The sequence below is a fragment of the Cervus elaphus genome, chromosome 24 (assembly GCF_910594005.1).
Source record: "Cervus elaphus chromosome 24, mCerEla1.1, whole genome shotgun sequence".
Classification (NCBI taxonomy): domain Eukaryota; kingdom Metazoa; phylum Chordata; class Mammalia; order Artiodactyla; family Cervidae; genus Cervus; species Cervus elaphus.
In genome coordinates, this window is record NC_057838.1 from 65,323,407 (window position 1) to 65,342,082 (window position 18,676).

Consider the following 18,676-nt stretch of genomic DNA (forward strand, 5'->3'; position numbering starts at 1 on the left):
CATCAATGAATCAATGACTCAGGCCTCTCCTGTCTCACAAACAGTGCCTGGCACCCTGTCCCCTTTTCACTACCATCCAATTTCTCTTTACCATCACCCAATTTCTCTTCACCTTTTACCTTTACTTGAAGCAAGTACTGTATGTCTCAATAACTCCACAAAAAAAAAAAATGTTTTCCAGGTAGAAACTTTGGGCAAGTAAGGCACAGAGGAAGCCAAACTTCATCAAGGATCTCACCACTTATGGGCTTCCTGCCATCCACGTTCTGGGGTGGATCCTTCCACATGTCTCCCTGGCTGAGACTGGGATCACACATTCATACAGTTCTGTGCACAGTCCTATCATGTGGTTTATGCTGCCTGAAGGTGGATAGACCCCATGCTTTGTCCCCCATCCTCTCCTCATACCTCCACATCCCCCAAAACGTCTTTCCCCAAGGGCAGCAGCACCTTTCTTGTCACAGATTCAGGCATAATTTTCCAGGCTCATCTCACTGAACCTTGAGGTATCTGGCTGCAGCCTCCACTTTGCAACCTGACCCCTCTCTGGGCACCCTTCTCTCTGACTCCTCCTTCTCCAGCTCCCTCTTCCCCTACCTTTTAAATTTGTGTTCCCTGTGGCCCATTCCTCAGCCCTGCCCCCCTGCTGTGGTTGCCCCACATCACCCTCCCTCCAGCCCAGGCCTGGCCCTGTGGCTTCAGCCTCGCCCAGGGGTGGGACACCTCCTCCAGGAAGCCCACAGGCCCTATACACCTAACAGCCTGGGGTGGGCTGTTCCTTGTGCCCTGGTCCTCTCAGCGTGGCTCCGGAGGCCCCACTGCCTACACCTTGCACCCCCATTCACCGCCTAGATATTTATCACCTCCCCTCCCCCAGGCCACCCCTCCCACCGCCGTGCCAGCTCAGTCATGCTCCCCACTCCCCTCAGCCTCTTCCTGCCCATCAGCCTCCTCTGATTACATGCACCCTGGGGTCAGGGCCCCTCTATCTTCACCAAGGCCTTCACAGCCCTGCCACCAACTCAATACAAGACCTCAGGCAAACACAGTCCCTTTGGACCTCAGTTTCCCCATGTGGCACCAGTGGTCTCCAAGAAACTTGGTGTGAGTGGCTGTTCCTCCCTAAGCCATCACTAGAGGGAGCCTCTTGTCCACGGAGCAGGAGAGAAGGGCCTGGTGAGCAGAAGGGACACCCCTCCCCACCTCTGCTCCAGCCACCCTGCACCCAGGGCTCTCACTCTCGGCTGGGGTGTTGGGAGCTGCCATGTGTGTCCTCAAGGGCTCAGAATACAACAGAGGGAACACCATTCCCTGGGCCACACAGCTCTCTAGGACAGAGGTACAGGCACCAAGAAAGGTCTGTCTAGTCAAAGCTGTGGTTTTTCCAGTTTTCCCGTAGTCACGTATGGATGTGAGAGCTGGACAATAAAGAAAGCTGAGCGCCGAAGAATTGATGCTTTTGAACTGTGGTGTTGAAGAGTCTTGAGAGTCCCTTGGACTGCAAGGAGATCCAACCAGTCCATCCTAAAGGAAATCAGTCCTGAATATCCTTTGGAAGGACTGATGCTGAAGCTGAAACTCCAATACTTTGGCCACCTCATGCGAAGAACTGACTCATTAGGAAAGACCCTGATGCTGGGAAAGATTGAAGGCAGGAGAAGGGGACGACAGAGGATGAGATGGTTGGGTGGCATCACTGGCTCAATGGACATGAGTTTGAGTAAACTCCGGGAGTTGGTGATGGACAGAGAGGCCTGGCGTGCTGCAGTCCATGGCGTCGCAAAGAGTCAGACATGACTGAGTGACTGAACTGAACTGAACAGGTACCCCATGGGCCCCTCTGTCCTCCAGAGCCTCTGGGCTTCTGGGGGCTCCTGTGGGCAGGAGCTTGTCTGCCTACATGGTTGCTGGGAGAGGCCTTCCCTCTCCTCCCCAAGTGAGGCCGGTCAGCCCTTCGCCGCAGGGAGGCAGGAGGCTGCGGGAGCAATGGCAGGGGCCTGCCCGGCCCATCCTCTGGGCCTCAGTTTCTGCCTCTGTGAAATGGGGATCAACACAGTCCCCATTGTACGAGGTGGGTGAGGAAGCAGTGAGGCTGTGGGGACTGGCACCTGCCTGCCAGCTCCACGGGGCGCAGGACACGGGCCTGCCAGAGACCTGGCTGTGAAGGTGGGGCCGGCTCCTGTTCTCCCAGTGACCGAGTCCACCCAGCCCAGGAACCCAGGCACCCAGGCCTTCCCTGATGCACTCCACGCCAGAGCTGGGGCTCCCAGGGCCACGCCAGCTCCGTGATGCCAGCTGGCCACCTGTCTGGTCCCGGCCTCTCTCTGGCCCTTTACATGGCCAGGGGCCCTGCCTTCCTGGAGGGTCGCCTCTCCTGCCTCCTGGAACGAGGGCCAGTATCTCCACTGGCTGGCTGACCTTGGGCTAGTCCTGCCACCTCTCTGAGCCTCCTTTCCTGCACTCTATGTGGCTGGTGCCTACGTGGGTGGCTCTGTGATGTGGTTCCCGGCCCTCGGCATGGAGCTGTGACAATCTGGGACAGTCCCTGTGGGTGGTGTCTGTCCTCCCCCGGGCTTCAGCTGCCCCACCCCGCCCACCCCTGGAGGACCCACCTGCGTGATGCAGGCGCCCGTGAAGGCCACGATCACGGCCACCACGTTGACGGTCAGCTGGAACTGCAGGAACTTGGAGATGCTGTCGTAGACATTGCGGCCCCACATCACTGCCTTGACGATGCTGCTGAAGTTGTCGTCCGTCAGGATGATGTCCGAGGCCTCCTTGGCCACGTCCGTGCCTGCGATGCCCTGTGAGGATGGGGACAGGAGCCTGGGTGGGGCGACCGGAGAGGCAAGCAGCTCTAGCAGCACCATCCTCACTCCTCGACCACCGCCCACACACACACACACACACACACACACACGAATCCCCAGCACTGCAGACCACATGGGAGCATGTCTGCCCACGTGGTTGCTGGGAGAAGCCAGGCCTTGGAACATCGGCCCTCTCCTTCCCAAACGAGGCTGGTCAGCCCTTGGCCGCAGGGAGACAGGAGGCTGCCTTTCCCAGTGACGGAGTCCAGCCGGCCCAGGAACCCAGGCACCACATGGGACACGGATGTGTGCATGCATGCACACACACATACACACACACACCACCCCTACTCCTCAAGTCCCAGCTTTGAGGCCAACCTCTGCCTTCAGGAAGGGGGCCCTTCCACTCTATCCTCTTCCCTCCCTGAGACCCATCACTGCAGGAAGCTCTCTCCTTCCTTCTTGAGGCCAAGTTGAGCCTCAAGACCTCTGGGAGCACCAGGTGGACAGAGGGTGGGTAGAGTGAGCACTGGGCTTCCTGCACCCACCCCCCCCCCGCCTCCGCCGCTGGAGGCTGGTGGTCCGGGCATCCCCTTAACCCCTGCCTGCGGGCTCCTGCCAGCTGCCGCCTAGCCCCCATGCACTCCTACCATGGCGAAGCCCACGTCGGCCTTCTTGAGCGCAGGCCCGTCGTTGGTGCCGTCCCCCGTCACGGCCACCACCTGCCGCTGCTCCGTGTGCGTGCTGTCGATGATGCCTGTGGGCGGGGCGGGTGTGTGCTCAGGGCCCTGGGACCCCGGGGAGGGCCCCAGGCTGGCACAGCCTCCTCTCTGGCCCCTGCCCTGCCACTGCCCTCCCCCACCCCCGACTCCGTCAAGCTTCATCCCAGCTCCCCGCACCTGCAGGGGACATGGGGCCTGCAACCAACACTCCCTCGTCGGGGCCTGCTGCCTCTCCAGCGTCCTCTTTGCTCTCTGCAGCCCAGGGCCACAGCAGTGACCACCCTGGCTGAACTCACTTCCCCTGTCCAAGCCCCAGAGGCCTCTCTGTTCTCCAAGGGAGCCAGGTTTGGCCGGGGGGCCACCCATCTGTTCCCCAGCATCTTCCGCTTGGGGTGGGGGGCCGGTCACACCCGAGGAGGCCTGGGCTCTGCCGTTTGCTAATGACCGCTCCCTAGATACTCATCCTTAATAAAACCTTTGGCAAGTAACAGTGAACAGACAGTGGCTCTCGTCACTGAGCGAGTGAGGGCCAGAGGAACAGGACGAGTGAAAGAAGCCACCTCTGCCCACCGATCAGGTGGGAGTTACCGGGGTTCGGCGGCTCCTCTATTTCCACCCCCACGAGGCATACAGACACCGCCATTGCCTTCAGCGAGGCCGGCCCTCTCTCCTGAGCCCTGACTCCATGGCCATCTCCACTGGGATGTCAGAGGGCCTCCAGCCCAGCCTCCTAAACCACACGCATCCGTTTCCCCTCAAATCTGTTCCTTTTTGTCCTCCCGACACCGAGCTGCCCCCTGGTAAGCTTCGCAGCAGGCTCCCAGGCAGGAACACACCGAGGGGTCCTGGACTCCCGTCTCCCCTCTTCCTCCACCCCATCTGGGCCAGGCCCGCCCCCACAGAGAGTTCTCAGGGCTTCCCACTCCCCACACACCTGCACGTCACCAGCCCGCCCCCGGCATCCCCTCTCACAGCTGGACCATCCCAGCGGTCCCTCCGTTTCCCAGGCCGCTCTCCACTTGGCAGCAGGGAGGGAGATGTCTAAAACACCGCTTCTCCATCAAGGCCCTCCTGCAGCTCGCCTCCTGGGCTAGCAGTGCAGGTCACCGCCGCGTGTTCAAGGCCCTGTGCGATCTGAGGCTGGGACTCCCTTCTCCAGCCCTTTCCTCTCGTCTCCCTCTCTCACTGGAGGCCCCGGCCCAGCCAGCTGAACTTCTTCCCACCCCTTGAAAGTGCCTGGAAATCTTCCCCTCTGGACTTTCACAGTGTAGTTCCCTGTCCCGCCTGAAGCACAGGTTGGTCCCCCTGGACCCCATCCCACCTTCCACAGCCTGCGATCTGACACCATCCCCAGGTGGAGCGAGAGGCCAGCAGGGGGCCCTGCTCAGCCTCCCCTTCCACTGGTGTGGCCTCTGTGCAGGGAAATGACCTAGTCAATGTCTACTGGGTGAGACCTGGCCATGAATTCCAAGAGGGAAGGGCCACGTCGGCCAAGAGATGAGCCTGACACATAGTAGATACTCAGTAAACATTTGTCAAGAGAAGGAGTGAATGAATGAATAAGTGATTGAATAAAAAATGGAGCCGGGTTGGGGGGCGTCTCCTGGAGTTCAGGGGCTCAGTGTCTCTAAGGCCAAGTCTGCCTCCATTCAAGTCTTTGGGCAGCACCTTTGGAAGATGAATCTAAGACACCCTACGGCTGACCACAGTCAGAAAACTTCCCCTTATGGCCATTCAACAGATGGAAAGATTGAGTCCTGGGGTTGGACACTAGCCAAAGGCCACAGAGCAGGGCAGGGGGCAGAGCCAGGGATTTAACTCAGGCCTGTGTGACTCTGAAAGTGCCCCGCATCTGGCCAGCGAGATGGGCTCAGCGAGGGGTGTGTCCTCCCCCTGGAGGGAGTCAGGGAAGAAGGACACTGGCTTTGCGCCTCCTGTCTCAGATTGCTGTTCCCAGGGCAGCTCATGCCCGGGGTCCTGGTCACACACATCGGACAGTGTCCTTAGAGAACAGGCAGGCCAAGTCTCTCAAACTCACAGGGTGTGGGGTCAGACTGGGAACACACGCAAAGGAAGGGGGCCGAGTGTCAGACCTAGTGGTTAAGACAGCGTCAAATGGGAACAGCGGGGTCTGTACCCAGTCATTCAAACCGAACATTAGCAAAGACATACCACCCAAATCAGCTCGTCGGTGGGCCCCTCAGCCCTCAGCTCCATTGCTGCCCATGGGAGACGGGACCTAGGCCAGAGGCCCACCACCTCCTCATGCCACTGTGGGCCCTGGTAGGCCTCCTAGGGCGTCCCCAGGTCTCAGGAACCCCAGGCGGGAGCTGCTGCCATCCTGGAAAGAAGCTGAAGGCGCTAGGACAGGGAGGCCCCAGAGGCCTGGTGCCTGGGCGTCAGCACTGTCCGGCCTGCCCAAGTCTTACCTTTGACCAGGGTATGCTTGTCCGTGGGGGAGGAGCGAGCCAGCACCCGCAGCTTTGGCCAGATCTTATCGATCCGCTCCTGCTCGATCTGGAAAGGGATGGGGGAGGGGCAGGTCGGTGGGGTCGAGGAGAGAAAGCAAGGCCCAGATGAGGGAGGGGACTGGCCTAGACCCCTGGGCTCTGAGCGGCACACTGGCTGGCTGCTAGAGTGCCATGCATGCCTGGGCCTCCTGGCCCCCCAGCCAAACCCAACCCTCCGAGGACCCTCTGCGCTGGGCCACGTACCTCCCCTTTCTCGTTGCGGATCCTTCGGTTGAACTCCTTGCCCTCAAGGCACAGGAAGTCCTCCCCGGGATGGATGATGCCACACTTGATGGCGATGGCCCGCGCCGTGTTGATGTTGTCACCGGTGACCATGCGGACAGTGATGCCTGCTCGCTGGCACTTGCGGATGGCTTCCGGGACCTGGGAGGGAGGGCAGGAGCCATGGAGCGGATGGCACCTTAGGTAGGCCCTCCCTGCCTTCATGGATTCCAGAGCCTGTTCACAGGCAGCACCACGATAAGGGGTCTAGGTGACTGGGAGATACTGATGGCACGCAGACCATCTCCTCCCTTCCTATGCCCATGGCAGGCATTGTTAATCGATCCCAGCACACTCTGATTAAACCCTGATGTGGTCTCACAATCCTTTTCTGCAGTGTCCCTGACAGCCATCACCTATCAACAGTGATAGTGCTTCTTAAGATGACACCATTGACTATTCCGACTTGGACAAGAACTTTAAGAAACACTGCACTAAACACCCTCTTGGATATGGTCCCAGGCAGCAGTGCAGAACACTGCACTGTTGCACAGGATATTGTCCCTGCTTTATCCACATGCACATTTCCTGCAAATGCAATGTTAAATACGTTTGTGTACTTTTGGGGTTTTTTTGGGGGGAGGTGGGCATGGGAAGAACATTGCGTTTTAGGGCATATTATTTACATAGTGTGACACTGGTTTAGATAAATGCAAATGATCAGGCTTCATGTAAAACATGACATCTTCCTGGGAGAATAAGGACTGTCTACTGCCCTTGCTGTAATGATAGATTTATATCTGGCCAATTAGGCCAGAGCAGACCCAGCCAACCAGAAGCCAGCAAGCCCCCCAACTCTGCCCTCTAATCCCCACTCCACCCTCACTCCCCACCCCACCTATGCAGAGCTCTGGATCTGTCCAGCAATTAGGATGCAAAAGCCAGCCTGGGAGCTTCCCCGGTGGTCCAGTGGTCAAGAATCTGCCTTGTAATGCAGGGGACATGGGTTCAATCCCGGGTCCAGTAAGATTCCACATGCCATGGAGCAACTAAACCCCTGTACCACCGCTACTGAGCCAGCACTCTAGAGCTAAAGCCCTCGAGTCTCAACTACTGAACCCACACACCCAGAACCCGCGCTCTGCAACAAGAGAAGCCACCGCAGGGAGAAGCCAGCACACCGCAACAAGAGAGTAGCCCCCACTCGCCCCAGCTAGAAAGGCAAGCAGCAGTGAAGACTCAGTGCAGGCAAAAATAAAATAAATACATAATAAATACTTTAAAAAACCAGCCTGGAGCTGCTGTGGCCCTTTATACACAGCACAGATCAACTAACTGAACCCGTGATTCTTATCCATGGGCTGTGACAAATCGCACAACAGGAAGGCAATATTTGCTGCCAAACATTCTTCAGGGGGAGAGGGCATGTTGAGGGCAGAAAACCCAGCTCTACTGAAAGACCGAAGCACTTTAGCATCTCAGACCTGGTGACTGAATCCCACGCCCCCTCCTCCTGCACATCCTGGGTCTGAGAACTCACGTTCACCCCTGCCTGCCCTGAAAAGTCACATCTTTGAGAGAATTCAAAGATGTTGCTGCTGCTGTTCAGTCGCTCAGTCATGTCTGACTCTTTGCGACTCCATGGACTGTAGCGCACCAGGCTCCTCTGTCCACGGGATTTCCCAGGCAAGGGATCTAGGGTGGGCGGCCATTTCCTCCTTCAGGGGATCTTCCCGACACAGGGATCGAACTCATGTCTCTGGCATGGGCAGGCATATTCTTTACCACTGAGCCATCTGGGAGGCCCTCAACCTGCAGGGCAGGGAGAGACAAATGCCCTTGAGAGGCGGGGCCCAGGTCAAGGCTGGGGAGGCCTCTCCAGCTCCCCGAGTTCTCTAAGAAGCCAGTCCCGGGGTGACAGGTAGTGCTCTCCCTGTCCTCGGAAGGGCTGGAGCGGGACACGCTGACCGTGGGCCACCGCTGGGTGTGTTTCCAGGGTATGGGCAGGAGCCTTTTGGTGCCCACTCAGGGCCTGGGGCCACGTGATCAAGGCCTCTGCTCTGTGCCACGGCGGCTGCTCACGTGACCAGACGTGACCTCTTTTTACAGAGCTGGAGGGAGTGGGGGTGTGGAAGGTCCGAGATCCCGTTTACATAATTTACCGATGTCCTCACAAGGGCAGTAACCCGGCTGCAGCCCCTCGCTGTCTCCTGCCCCAGAGGACATGAAAGAGCCACTGTTCTTTTGGGAAAACATACCTTTATCTGTTTCCAGCTCCAAAAGGAGTAATTTAGGTTTCGTTGTTTCAGAGGCACTTGGAGTTGGAAGGGACTCTAGGTGGTGACTCTGACCCTCTGCTAATTGCCTAGATCCCCTCCCAGGCATCCCCTCTGCTTACATGCCTCTGTTGACAGGGCATTCACCCCTCCTAAGGCCGACTGCCCCACAGTAGAGCAAGTCTATTGTATCTTTTCACAAAATCCTGTTTTTCAGATAAAAGAGTAGTTACACACTGCAGTATTCTTGCCTGGGAAATCTCATGGACAGAGAAACCTGGTGGGCTACAGTCCATGGGGTCGCAAAAGAGTCGGATACAACCGAGAGACTGAACAACAACTCTGGGTCAGACACATTCTCTTGTACAGAGATAGACTCTTCAGTAAAGATCTGTACAGAAGGTTCTGGAAGCACAGAGGAGGGCACTGTTACTTAAGAAGGAAGTGTGTGGGGAGGAGAAATCTGGGAGAGCTTCCTGGAGGAGGGGGTGCTCAAACTGCCTCTTTTTAGCCAACACTAACTAAGGCTTGGATGCCTGGCTCTGTGCCCATGCTGGGCCTGCAGAGACAGCCACTTCATTATGGTTCTGGCTTCAGAGAACTGTCCACGAGGTGCGCAGGCAGAGAAAGGGAGGATGCTGCAGACAGTTTTGCAGGTGACCTGGTGGGGCTGAGGCTGAGGGAGGGTGAGAGGTAGGGGCCAGTCGGTGGCCATGGAGCCGGAGACGGGCTGGAGGCCCAAAGGTCTGGGAACCAGGGCCTCGCTCCTTCAGGCCTGGGAGCCATGGCAAGTTCTGAACTGGGAATGAGGTGATGAGTACCACGTTTTAGAAGGACTTCTGCTTTCAAGATGGTCTCAGGGAGCTGAAATTTGCCTGCGTGGAATCCTTACCATCTGAGCCTCACCCTAACAAGCCAGACTGGGAAAAAAGGAGGAGGTTAATTCGTATGGCCCCCCACGATTTTCTCTGTGCAGTGGAGGCACCTCTGCTTTGGGGAGAGAGGGCTCAGGGACCAAAAGGCTGAGTTGGGCCTTGCCCGGGCTCCCCACTGAGCCTTGGTTTCCTCATCTGTAAAATGGGACCGTAGTTTCCACCCTTCACTGCAGCCGCAGAAATCTGTGACAGGCGAACGGCACCAAGCTTGGGGCCAGTGCATGCTGGTGATGAGGGGGTGGGGGAGGCTGGCGAGATGCCTCACCCCAGGCGTCCTTGTCTGCTCTTTCTGCTCCAGAGGGGTGAAGGGGATGCAGAGTGAGGGTGCAGATGAGGGGGTGGGGTGCCGTGGGCACCTGGAGCATGCGGGGGAACAGGTGCTTGGGGTGGTGGGATGGGGTGGGCGCCGCACCATGGCTCTTGGGTCAGGTATATTAGGAGTCTTTGACCTTCCTTGACTCGGGGCAGGGACTGGGGACAGATCTGGAAACCCCTGGCCACCGCGAGATATACTCTGCTTCCTTTCTGAGCAGTGCCCCCCACACTGGACATCCTTGCCACGTTCAGTCCCATCTGCTTTCACGCTGTCATGCACCAAGCAAGCATCTACACTTTCCCTCACCCTTCATTTCACTAGGCCGTGGGTCTGCAGGCGGGGGCTGCCGGCCACTCAGAACGCTTGCAGAGGCCTGGGCACAGGGCAGGCGCTCAGTCAGTGAGGGTTATCATGAAACACCTCTGCACTCAAGTCCCTCGAAGGCTGACCCACGTGAGAGGATATAGACGGGCATGTGCAAACCCTCCAATTCAGCTCCAAGCTCCCTTCTCAACCTGTTCTCTCATAAACTCAATCTGAGGGGGACTTCCATGGTGGTCCAGTGGTTAAGACTTGGCTTTCCAATGCAAGGGGTGTGGGTTCAATCTCTGGTCGGAGAGTTAGGATCCCACATGCCTCGTGGCCAAAAAAACCACCCCCAATCATAAAACAGAACCAATATTGTAACATTCAATAAAGACCTTAAAAATGGTCTACCTGAAACAAAAAAAAATTTTTTTTAAAGGAAAAGCAACCCATCTTGGGTTTTCAAGAGTCTCCAAACACCCAGCATCCCGTCCCACCTCCTTGCCTTTTCCTGTGTGGTCCCCTTCACCAGGGATGCCCTCTCTCCCTGAATCTCTGTTCTCACAGATCTTTTCCATCCTGCACATGAAACGTTCTCCGCTCAGGAGCCATCCTGGGCCTCTCCACCTCAATGGGACGCCTCCTGCAGCTGCTTAGCCCTTCCTTTTATTGCCTCACTCGTTCATTTATGTGACGCACAGCTAAGGAACATCTAACTGTTCTGGGCAGGGAAGATGCAGAGAGGATAAAGACTCAAGCCCCCGAGGCATCAATCTGGTTGAAATGTGCTTTCCCCATAGATACAATAGCTGTAAAAAAAAAAGTTCCTTCTTTCACTAAAATTATCCTCGATATTTCTCGCTGAGGAGAACCAGCCAGGAAATGGGTGCTTCCTGTTTTCATTAAATAAAGGCTTTAAAACATCTGTTGTTTCTGGTGACAGCAGTCGTCTGTGACTCCAAGGGCTCCAAACGCCCCCGGATAACACGGCAAATCTCCAGCCGTGGCTCTCCTGACGGCTGTATCCTCACTGGCTTCCATCAGCCTTGGAAAATGTACTGTGGTTGTGTCTTGGGGGTGGGGGGGTGGTTGGCAAGCCTGTTTTAATATGTTCTGTCTTTTGTCTTTTCAAGGGAGGAAGGTAATGAGCGTTTCTCCCCCTGACAGATGGGGAAACTGAGGGACGCAGAGTTTCTTTTCCTGCAGCAGCTGCAAACGAATCTGACCAGGCTTGTAGGGCCCTAGATGTGGTCCAGGTGGGGCCCTTCACTCCGGCCAGCCTCGCGGTTGTCCTGGGAACTTTCACAAACATTCTCACTGTAGGCAGAGACAGTCCTCCCAAAGGTTAGGGTGGGGGCTTCCCAGGTGGAGCTAGTGGTAAAGAACCCACCTGCCAATGCAGGAGGCATAATAGACGTGGGTTTGATCCCTGGGTGGGGAAGATCCCCTGGAGGAGGGCGCAACAGCCCACTCCAGTATTTTTGCCTGGAGAGTCCTGTGGACAGAGGAGTCTGGCAGGCTACAGTCCATGGGGTCACAAAGAGTTAGAGATGACTGAAGAGACTTAGCAGACCCACACGTGACCCTAACCTGAGAAACTGGTGACCGTGGCTGCCTCTGTGGTGGGGACTGCGGGTCTGGGGCTGGCATGGGGGCACCTTCGCCCTGTCTGTGCTATTGAACCTGTTGAATTTGCCTCCATAAATCACATAGCCTAAAATACCCAAATAAATCAAAACCCATACCTACTGGTCTCCTCAGGCCCTGCGTCCCACCCCTGCCTCACGGGAGTTGCTGAGTCGACAGGTGAAGAGGTTCAACACTCTCACTAGTATCGCCAGTAACCCTGCTATGCCCCTCACACATGCATGTCTAACTTCCTCATTGTTCAAATAGGGAAATTGAGGCCCGGGGCAGCGATGCATGGGAGGTCTTATGGGAAGGAGCAGCAGGGGTGGGATGAGAACCCACTTCCCTCCAGTAAGCCCCCTCCTTCCAGCACAGTTCCAGCTTCTAAATCCACATCCCAGAGTGAGCCCGGGGCAGACAGAGGTCACCACAGGCTGTGTTGATTGAGGGTACGCCTCCCTCAGTAGCTTGCTAGTGGCAGAGCTGGGGTTGGGACCAGGCCCCCTTCCTCCAGCGCGGGCTGACCGTGCTCCCAGCCCTGCTGGGTGGACAGCATGTATGTGTGCATGCCAAGTAGCTTCAGCCGCACTCGACTTTTTGCGACCTCATGGACTGTAGCCCACCAGGCTCCTCTGTCCATGGGATTTCCCAGGCAAGAATACCGGCGTGGGTTGCATGCCCTCCTCCAGGGGTTCTTCTCAAACTTAGGGATCGAACCTGAGTCTCTTATAGCTCCTGCGTTGGCAGGTGGGCTCTTTACCACTGGCGTCAACCTGGGAAGCCCACACCTCCTCCCAGAGTCTGCGCCTGAAGCCAGCTTCTCTGGATATTCTTCGTGTCAACAGAAAACAGTAGGGACCCCGCTCAGCCCTCTCAGGCCCTCTCTCCTCTTCTTACTCCGCTGACCCACAGCTACCTGCCCTCTCATTTTTGTGGCCCCCAGGAGGAGACTCCGGACAGGAAGGCAGGAGACCTGGATGCACTCAGCGAGACTGTGGGCACCTCACTGGCCCTGCTTGGGTCTCCATGTTTGCTTCTGCAAATTGGGAGTATGGGAAGGTGGTTGGACTAGGTCAGCCATTCAGACCTTGAGTCTTGCCCCTTTAGTGGGTTGTGAAATCAGGTTTGTGGGTGGTGACCAGTGTTTAAAAAAAGAAAGGAAGAGATAGAAGAGAATAGAAAATACTTGAGTGCATCACATTACTTTGTGAGAGTCGGATTTCGGTTTAGTGTGTGTGTTTGCTGAGTCCTGACATAAAATACATTTCTCATCACTGGGGGTCACGACCAGAAAACAGCATATGGTGTGTGCTATGCTGCTTTCCACCCCACTTCAGTGTGATGAGGCAGGAGCTCGGGCATGGGGGCCCGAGGGGGCTCTGGGGACGGGTAGGCCCGGGGAGCTGCAGGCCAGCTTTACGCACTGTGCTTCTCAGTTGCCTGTAAGGGTATAACACATCACAGCAAAGCCTGATCCCATTAGCAGCTGGTAATGAACAGGCATTCTACCAGGGAGACTGGTAAGTGGCCGTGTGTCCAGGGAGATTTGCCTTCCAGGCTGAAGGCAAATGCATAGGGCTCTGGTGCCAAGCCCCAGAGGCACTAACTGCCTTTGCTATTTTAGGCTCTTGGTGGGAGGAAGGAGGCATGTGTGTGTGTGTTCAGAATACTATTATTATCCCCAGTCTTCGGATGAGGAGATGGAGGCTCAGAGACGTTATGTAACTGGCCCAAGGTCACACAGCTGAGGGACTCAGAATCCCAGGTCTGTCTGATGCCCAAACTCACAGTTTTGACCCATCTCCCTGTTGCCTAAATGTGAAAGCCCACGACTGTGACCCTCAGGTTTCACTTGGTCTTTGGAAAGCAGAGTCTTACAACACTGCGGCCAGGAGCTTCACTTGAAAGAAAGAGGCTCCAAGAAGAGCAGGGAACAGCCAGAGGCCCCCCCGAGGATGGTGACAGGCTAAGTGGGGCACCCTGAAGTTACCCTCGGTGGGGGAAGGTGGCCCCAAGACAGGCTGGAACCTGGGACGCTTTGCTGCAGGGTTAGCACCTGGGCAGTCATCTCCTCAAGCAACAGGATATAAAGGAACCATAAGGGGACTTCCCTGGTGGTCCAGTGGTTAAGAACCTGCCTGCCAATGCAGGGCACACTGGTTCGATCCCTGGTCCAGGAAGATTCCACATGCCATGCGACCACTAAACCCCTGTGCCACAATTACTGAGCCCAAGTGCCTAGAGCCCGCGCTCCGTAACGAGAGAAGCCACCACAAGGAGAAGCCTGCACACAGCAATGAAGAGCCAGGGCAGCCAAAAATAAATAAAACAAAAAGAAACTATAAGGGACAACAAATGACGGCATGCGTGCCCAGCTGGGGCAAATTATAGACAACAAGACACAAAAAAGACCAAAAGAACCCTATTGCCACTTGGAAGAGTTGGGAGCAAAAGCAGGGTACTGCGCATGCCCCCTGTTCAGAACACCACCAAAGGGGTGGGCAGACCCCCTAATGGAACCTGTTACTTATTCTTGCTCCCCTCTGCTGTAGCAGGGGCCCCAAAAAAGCCTGAATGTCTTGTCTGGCCTTGTATCAATTTCTATTGATTAAGGGGGCCAAGAACCCTGGTCAGTGACACTCCCAAGGGGCCATCACCAAATCCCACAATCAAAGTCCATCTGGGCCCAGCAGCGGGGTTAGTCCCCAAGGAAGCCGAGGCCGCCCCCTCCTGGGTCCTGCCCCCACTTCCGGCTCCGGGGGGAGTGAGTGTGCTCTGCCTGCCCACAGTGGTGTGTTGGTGATTCAAGGTCGCTCTCTCCTCTTCTCACTCCCCCTTTCCAGTCTGAGCACGCACGTCCCATCTTCCCCCAACCCCGCAAATCCCCAGCTGAATTCAGATTCAGCTAAAGGAGACTGAAGACCCACTGTCAGCGGAGCACCCCAATAGGTGTACTTGTTGCATCACCTCCCTCGGCCTTTGTGGGGAGGGGTACTGTCATCCCCCTCCTTCCCTTCGGCTTGAGAATGTGACCTTCAGTTAACTTTCCCGCTCTGTTGCCCTGGAAACCTGACGAAGGCGGACTGCCCGCTGCATCACTAGGGAAAATTAACTGGGAACCTTGGTCTGCATGCAGAGAACTCTAAACTGCTGAAGGGGATGCCCACGTTTGCAGTCTTCCTGAGTGCGGTGACCTTTGTTAGTGGGCGTCTCCTTTGCAGGGACCCTGGAATTGGGACCTGTGGATTTTTGACAGGAAATCCTGACTCCTCTGAGGCTTCCAGGGCAGGGCGGCCCCCATGGCTGTCCCTGGAGCCCCGTAGAGAAGGTCTCTGGGTGATCGGGTGGACGGTTCCAGGACAGACCCCACGGCACAGCGACACTGCCTGCCAGGCTGCGGGCTCTGCCCCGGGGCCCGAGCAGACAAGCATGGCTTCGCTGGTCTCAGTAGTCTGAAAGTGTAGGAGAAGGTGGAGAGGAGACCCAGTGGGCCTTGCAGGGACATCGAGGCTCAGAGCGGGGAGGTGGCGTATGCCAGGTCACCTGGCAGCAGGCTGGATGCCCAGCCTCGCCCCCTCCCTGGGGTGCTACGGTGGGGCACCTACCTCGGGCCGCACGGGATCCTCGATGCCCACCACACAGATGCAGGTGAGCTCGTTGAGGATGTCATTCTCGTTGTCCCAGTCGGGCTCAGGGCTGCTGGGGAAGTCGCGGTAAGCCACGCAGATGGTGCGGAGCCCGTCGCAGGCCATGGGCTCGATCACCTTCTTCACCATCTCGTCCCGGTCTCGGGGCCGGAAGACCCGAGGCTCACCTGCCCCGTTGAGGATTTTGCAGCACCTGGAGGAGGGGGTGGTCAGTCAGGTGCAGCCAAGGGCCTGAGGACCCTCTTGCCGATGGGCTCGGAGCTCACCCCCACACCCCAAGTGATGAGCTGCACTGGCCAGGGTTGGTCATCCAGGGCCCGTCCAGTCCATCTCCCATAACGCTTGGGATAGTCCTGGCCACTGGGCCCCAGGCAGGTTTGAAATCAGCTGCTGCTGCTTGCTGCTTCAGTCATGTCTGACTCTGTGCGACCCTATCGACTGTAGCCAGTGAAGCTCCTCTGTCCATGGGATTCTTCAGGCAAGACTACTGCAGTGGGTTGCCATGCCTTCCTCCAGGGGAACTTCCCAACCCAAGAATTGAACTGGGGTCTCCTGCATTGCAGGCGGATTCTTTACCAGCTGAGCTACCAGGGAAGAACTTGAAATCAGGACCAACTAAAAAGAAATCAGGCGGCCTGGTTGCTGTATCTGCCCTTAGGCCATCCACCAAGAGCCTATCTACTTTGTTTCATTTTCACAAGATTTCATCTGAAAAGGTAGTTTCACAGCTAAAATGGTTTTCAGAGGGCATAAAACCTAGGCGAGGGGTTTCTGACCCCACCGGTCACATCAAAATGGCTTGGGGGAGCACTGAACAAATCCCCACCTTGAGCCTCACATCAGAGGTTCCAATTCAGTTTGTCTCGAGCAAGTCCAGGAATCCGCGTTCATTCGTTTGTTTAGAAATCTCCTTGGGGCTATTCTAATGTGTAATAAGGGTTGGATTCCCCTTCAAGGTACAAATGGGAAAACTGGGGTGCAGCGAGGGGGCCTGACTTGCTTAGTTCTCCGAGTTTATTTCTGGCACCTGGAGCTAACAATGAAAATCGTGTTGTCAACCAACTCCACGCTCAGAGAAGTGACAGGAGGGGGCGCCAACGGTGACAATCAGGAGAATTTCCTGATGAGACAGTGACTTAAGAGGGGGAAGCGGGAGGACTCTCTGCATGAACATTTAAGAGGTTGTTCAGTTGCTCAGTCCAGTCCGACTCTTTGCGACCCCATGGACTGCAGCATGCCAGGCTTCCCTGTCCCCCACCATCTCCCAGACCTTGCTCAAACTCGGGTCCATTGAGTCGATAATGCCATCCAACCCTCTCATCCTGTCGCCCCGTTCTCCTCCTGCCCTCTATCTTTCCCAGCACCAGTGCCTTTTCCATTTAAGAGGAAACAGCAGCAAAAGCCCTGGGCGAGGGATTGCTCAGGTGGTCTTGGGGCTGGGATGCTGGGCAGGGCCCTCCCGAGACCCCGGGCGCCCCGGCCCGGCCCCCAGCCCCGCCCCCGGCGTAGACCGCGGCTGCCTTACTCACTTCTTGAGCACGATCTCCGAAGCGCCCTTGCTATACATGCGGAAGCTCTCGTCCGGCAGCTGGATGACGGTGCTCATGGACTTCCGCACGGAGTTGAAGGTGTAGACCTTGTACAGCTTCTCCTCGGGCATCTGAGCGCGCACCGGCTCGTAGTCCTGCTTCAGGTCCAGCACGAAGCCCAGCAGGCCGCACTCCGTCTTGTTGCCCACCTGCCGGGGCAGGGCGCCGTCCTTCTCCGGGGGCTGCGGGGAGAGGCAGGGGGGCTCACTGGGACGGCCACCTGGGCACTGCGGGGCGGCGGGGCTGCGTGGGGCTGCGTGGGGCTGCCCCCACCCGCTCCCGCACTCTCCGGCCTCTGCATCCCAGACCCAGTCTGGGCTCTTGGATGATGGGAATTAACCAAGGTCGGCTTTTTAAGACTTCAAGCATAAACTGGTGACAGAATTAAAAAAAAAAAAAATTGTGCGCAGACCACCCAGCTCTGCAGAACTTGAGGCCTTGTTCGCTTCAGATATTTCTTTCTTTTTTTTTTTTTTAAGAAGGCAAGCCTAACAGATCAAGTTGAATCCCCCATGTACCCCTCTGCATAACCCACTCCTTGTCCCACAAGGAAACTCACTTAAATTTGGTATTCATCCTGGCCCTCTGTGCTTTAACTTTTTATTTCGAGATTCGTGCTAGATTCACAGGCGACAAGAAATAATACAGAGAGGTGTCACATGCCCTTCATCCCCAAGTGCTCACTTCCTGAGTGACTGGACCACAAGAACACAACCAAGGTGTTGACGATGACACAACTGACCCGGCCGGATTCAGATCTCACCAGTTTTAAAGCACTTCTATGTGTGTTTAGGTCTGAACAATGGCATCACATGTAGATCCCTGTGACAACCATCATCCAGGTACACAGCTGTTCATCACAACACTCCCCTGTGCCATTGTATGTGTGTGTGTGTGTGTTTTGAGATAACCGTTGTAGAAATCTTAGTGTCTTTTTCTATGTGGACATAAATTTTAATAAAATTTAAATTTTACTGTCTATGGTTTGTTTTCCTCATTTATTATAATTAATTTTTATTGGAATATAGTTGCTTAACAATGCTGGGTTAATGTCTGCGGGACAGCAAAGTGAACCAGCTATGCGTATACATGTTATTATTCCTGTTTAGTTGCTAAGTCCAGTCTGACTCCTTGTGAACCCATGCACTGTAGCCTGCCAGGCTTCTCTGCCCATGGGATTTCCCAGGCAAGAATACCGGAGTGGGTTGCCGTTTCCTCCTCCAGGGATCTTCTGTATGCCTGCGTTCCCTCTTTTTTGAACTCCCTCCGCATTTAGGTCACCACAGAGCGCTGAGTAGGGTTCCCTGTGCTACACAGTAGGTTCTCATCAGGTATCTATTTTGTACGTAGATCAACAGCATGGATATGTCAATCCCAATCTCCCAGTTCTTCCCATTCCCCATCCCCTTGGTGTCCACATATTTGTTTTCTACGTCTGTGTCTCTATTTCTGCTTTGCAAATAAGATCATCTATACCATTTTTCCAGATTCCACATATACGCATTAATATCTATTTTCTGACTCACTTCCCATGCTGCCCTTTTACGACTGCGGGCATCTCTCTCCCTTCCCCCTCCCCACCCCCTGGCCACTCCTAATCTGTGCTCCAGCTCTGTAATTCTGCCACGTTGTGCAAGTTATATAAATGGAATGGTACAGTATGTAACTTCAGAGATTGGCTGCTTTTCACTCAGCACAGTCCCCCGGTTATTCA

At 55.9% G+C, this 18,676-nt stretch overlaps 1 protein-coding gene across 18 annotated transcripts in view; it reads right to left on the reverse strand.

Annotated features, from left to right (window-relative positions):
- The window catches only part of ATP2B2 (ATPase plasma membrane Ca2+ transporting 2), a 363,500-nt gene that overhangs the window by 16,986 nt on the left and 327,838 nt on the right, over positions 1-18,676 (reverse strand). For all 18 annotated transcript variants that reach the window (XM_043886411.1, XM_043886410.1, XM_043886420.1 and 15 more), the window contains 6 exons: positions 16,903-17,144; positions 15,332-15,566; positions 6,247-6,426; positions 5,962-6,049; positions 3,461-3,567; positions 2,613-2,804 (listed from right to left, as the gene is read on the reverse strand). In XM_043886411.1, coding sequence (XP_043742346.1) covers positions 2,613-2,804; positions 3,461-3,567; positions 5,962-6,049; positions 6,247-6,426; positions 15,332-15,566; positions 16,903-17,144 — 1,044 coding nt within the window. The remainder of the gene's footprint in view (positions 1-2,612; positions 2,805-3,460; positions 3,568-5,961; positions 6,050-6,246; positions 6,427-15,331; positions 15,567-16,902; positions 17,145-18,676) is intronic.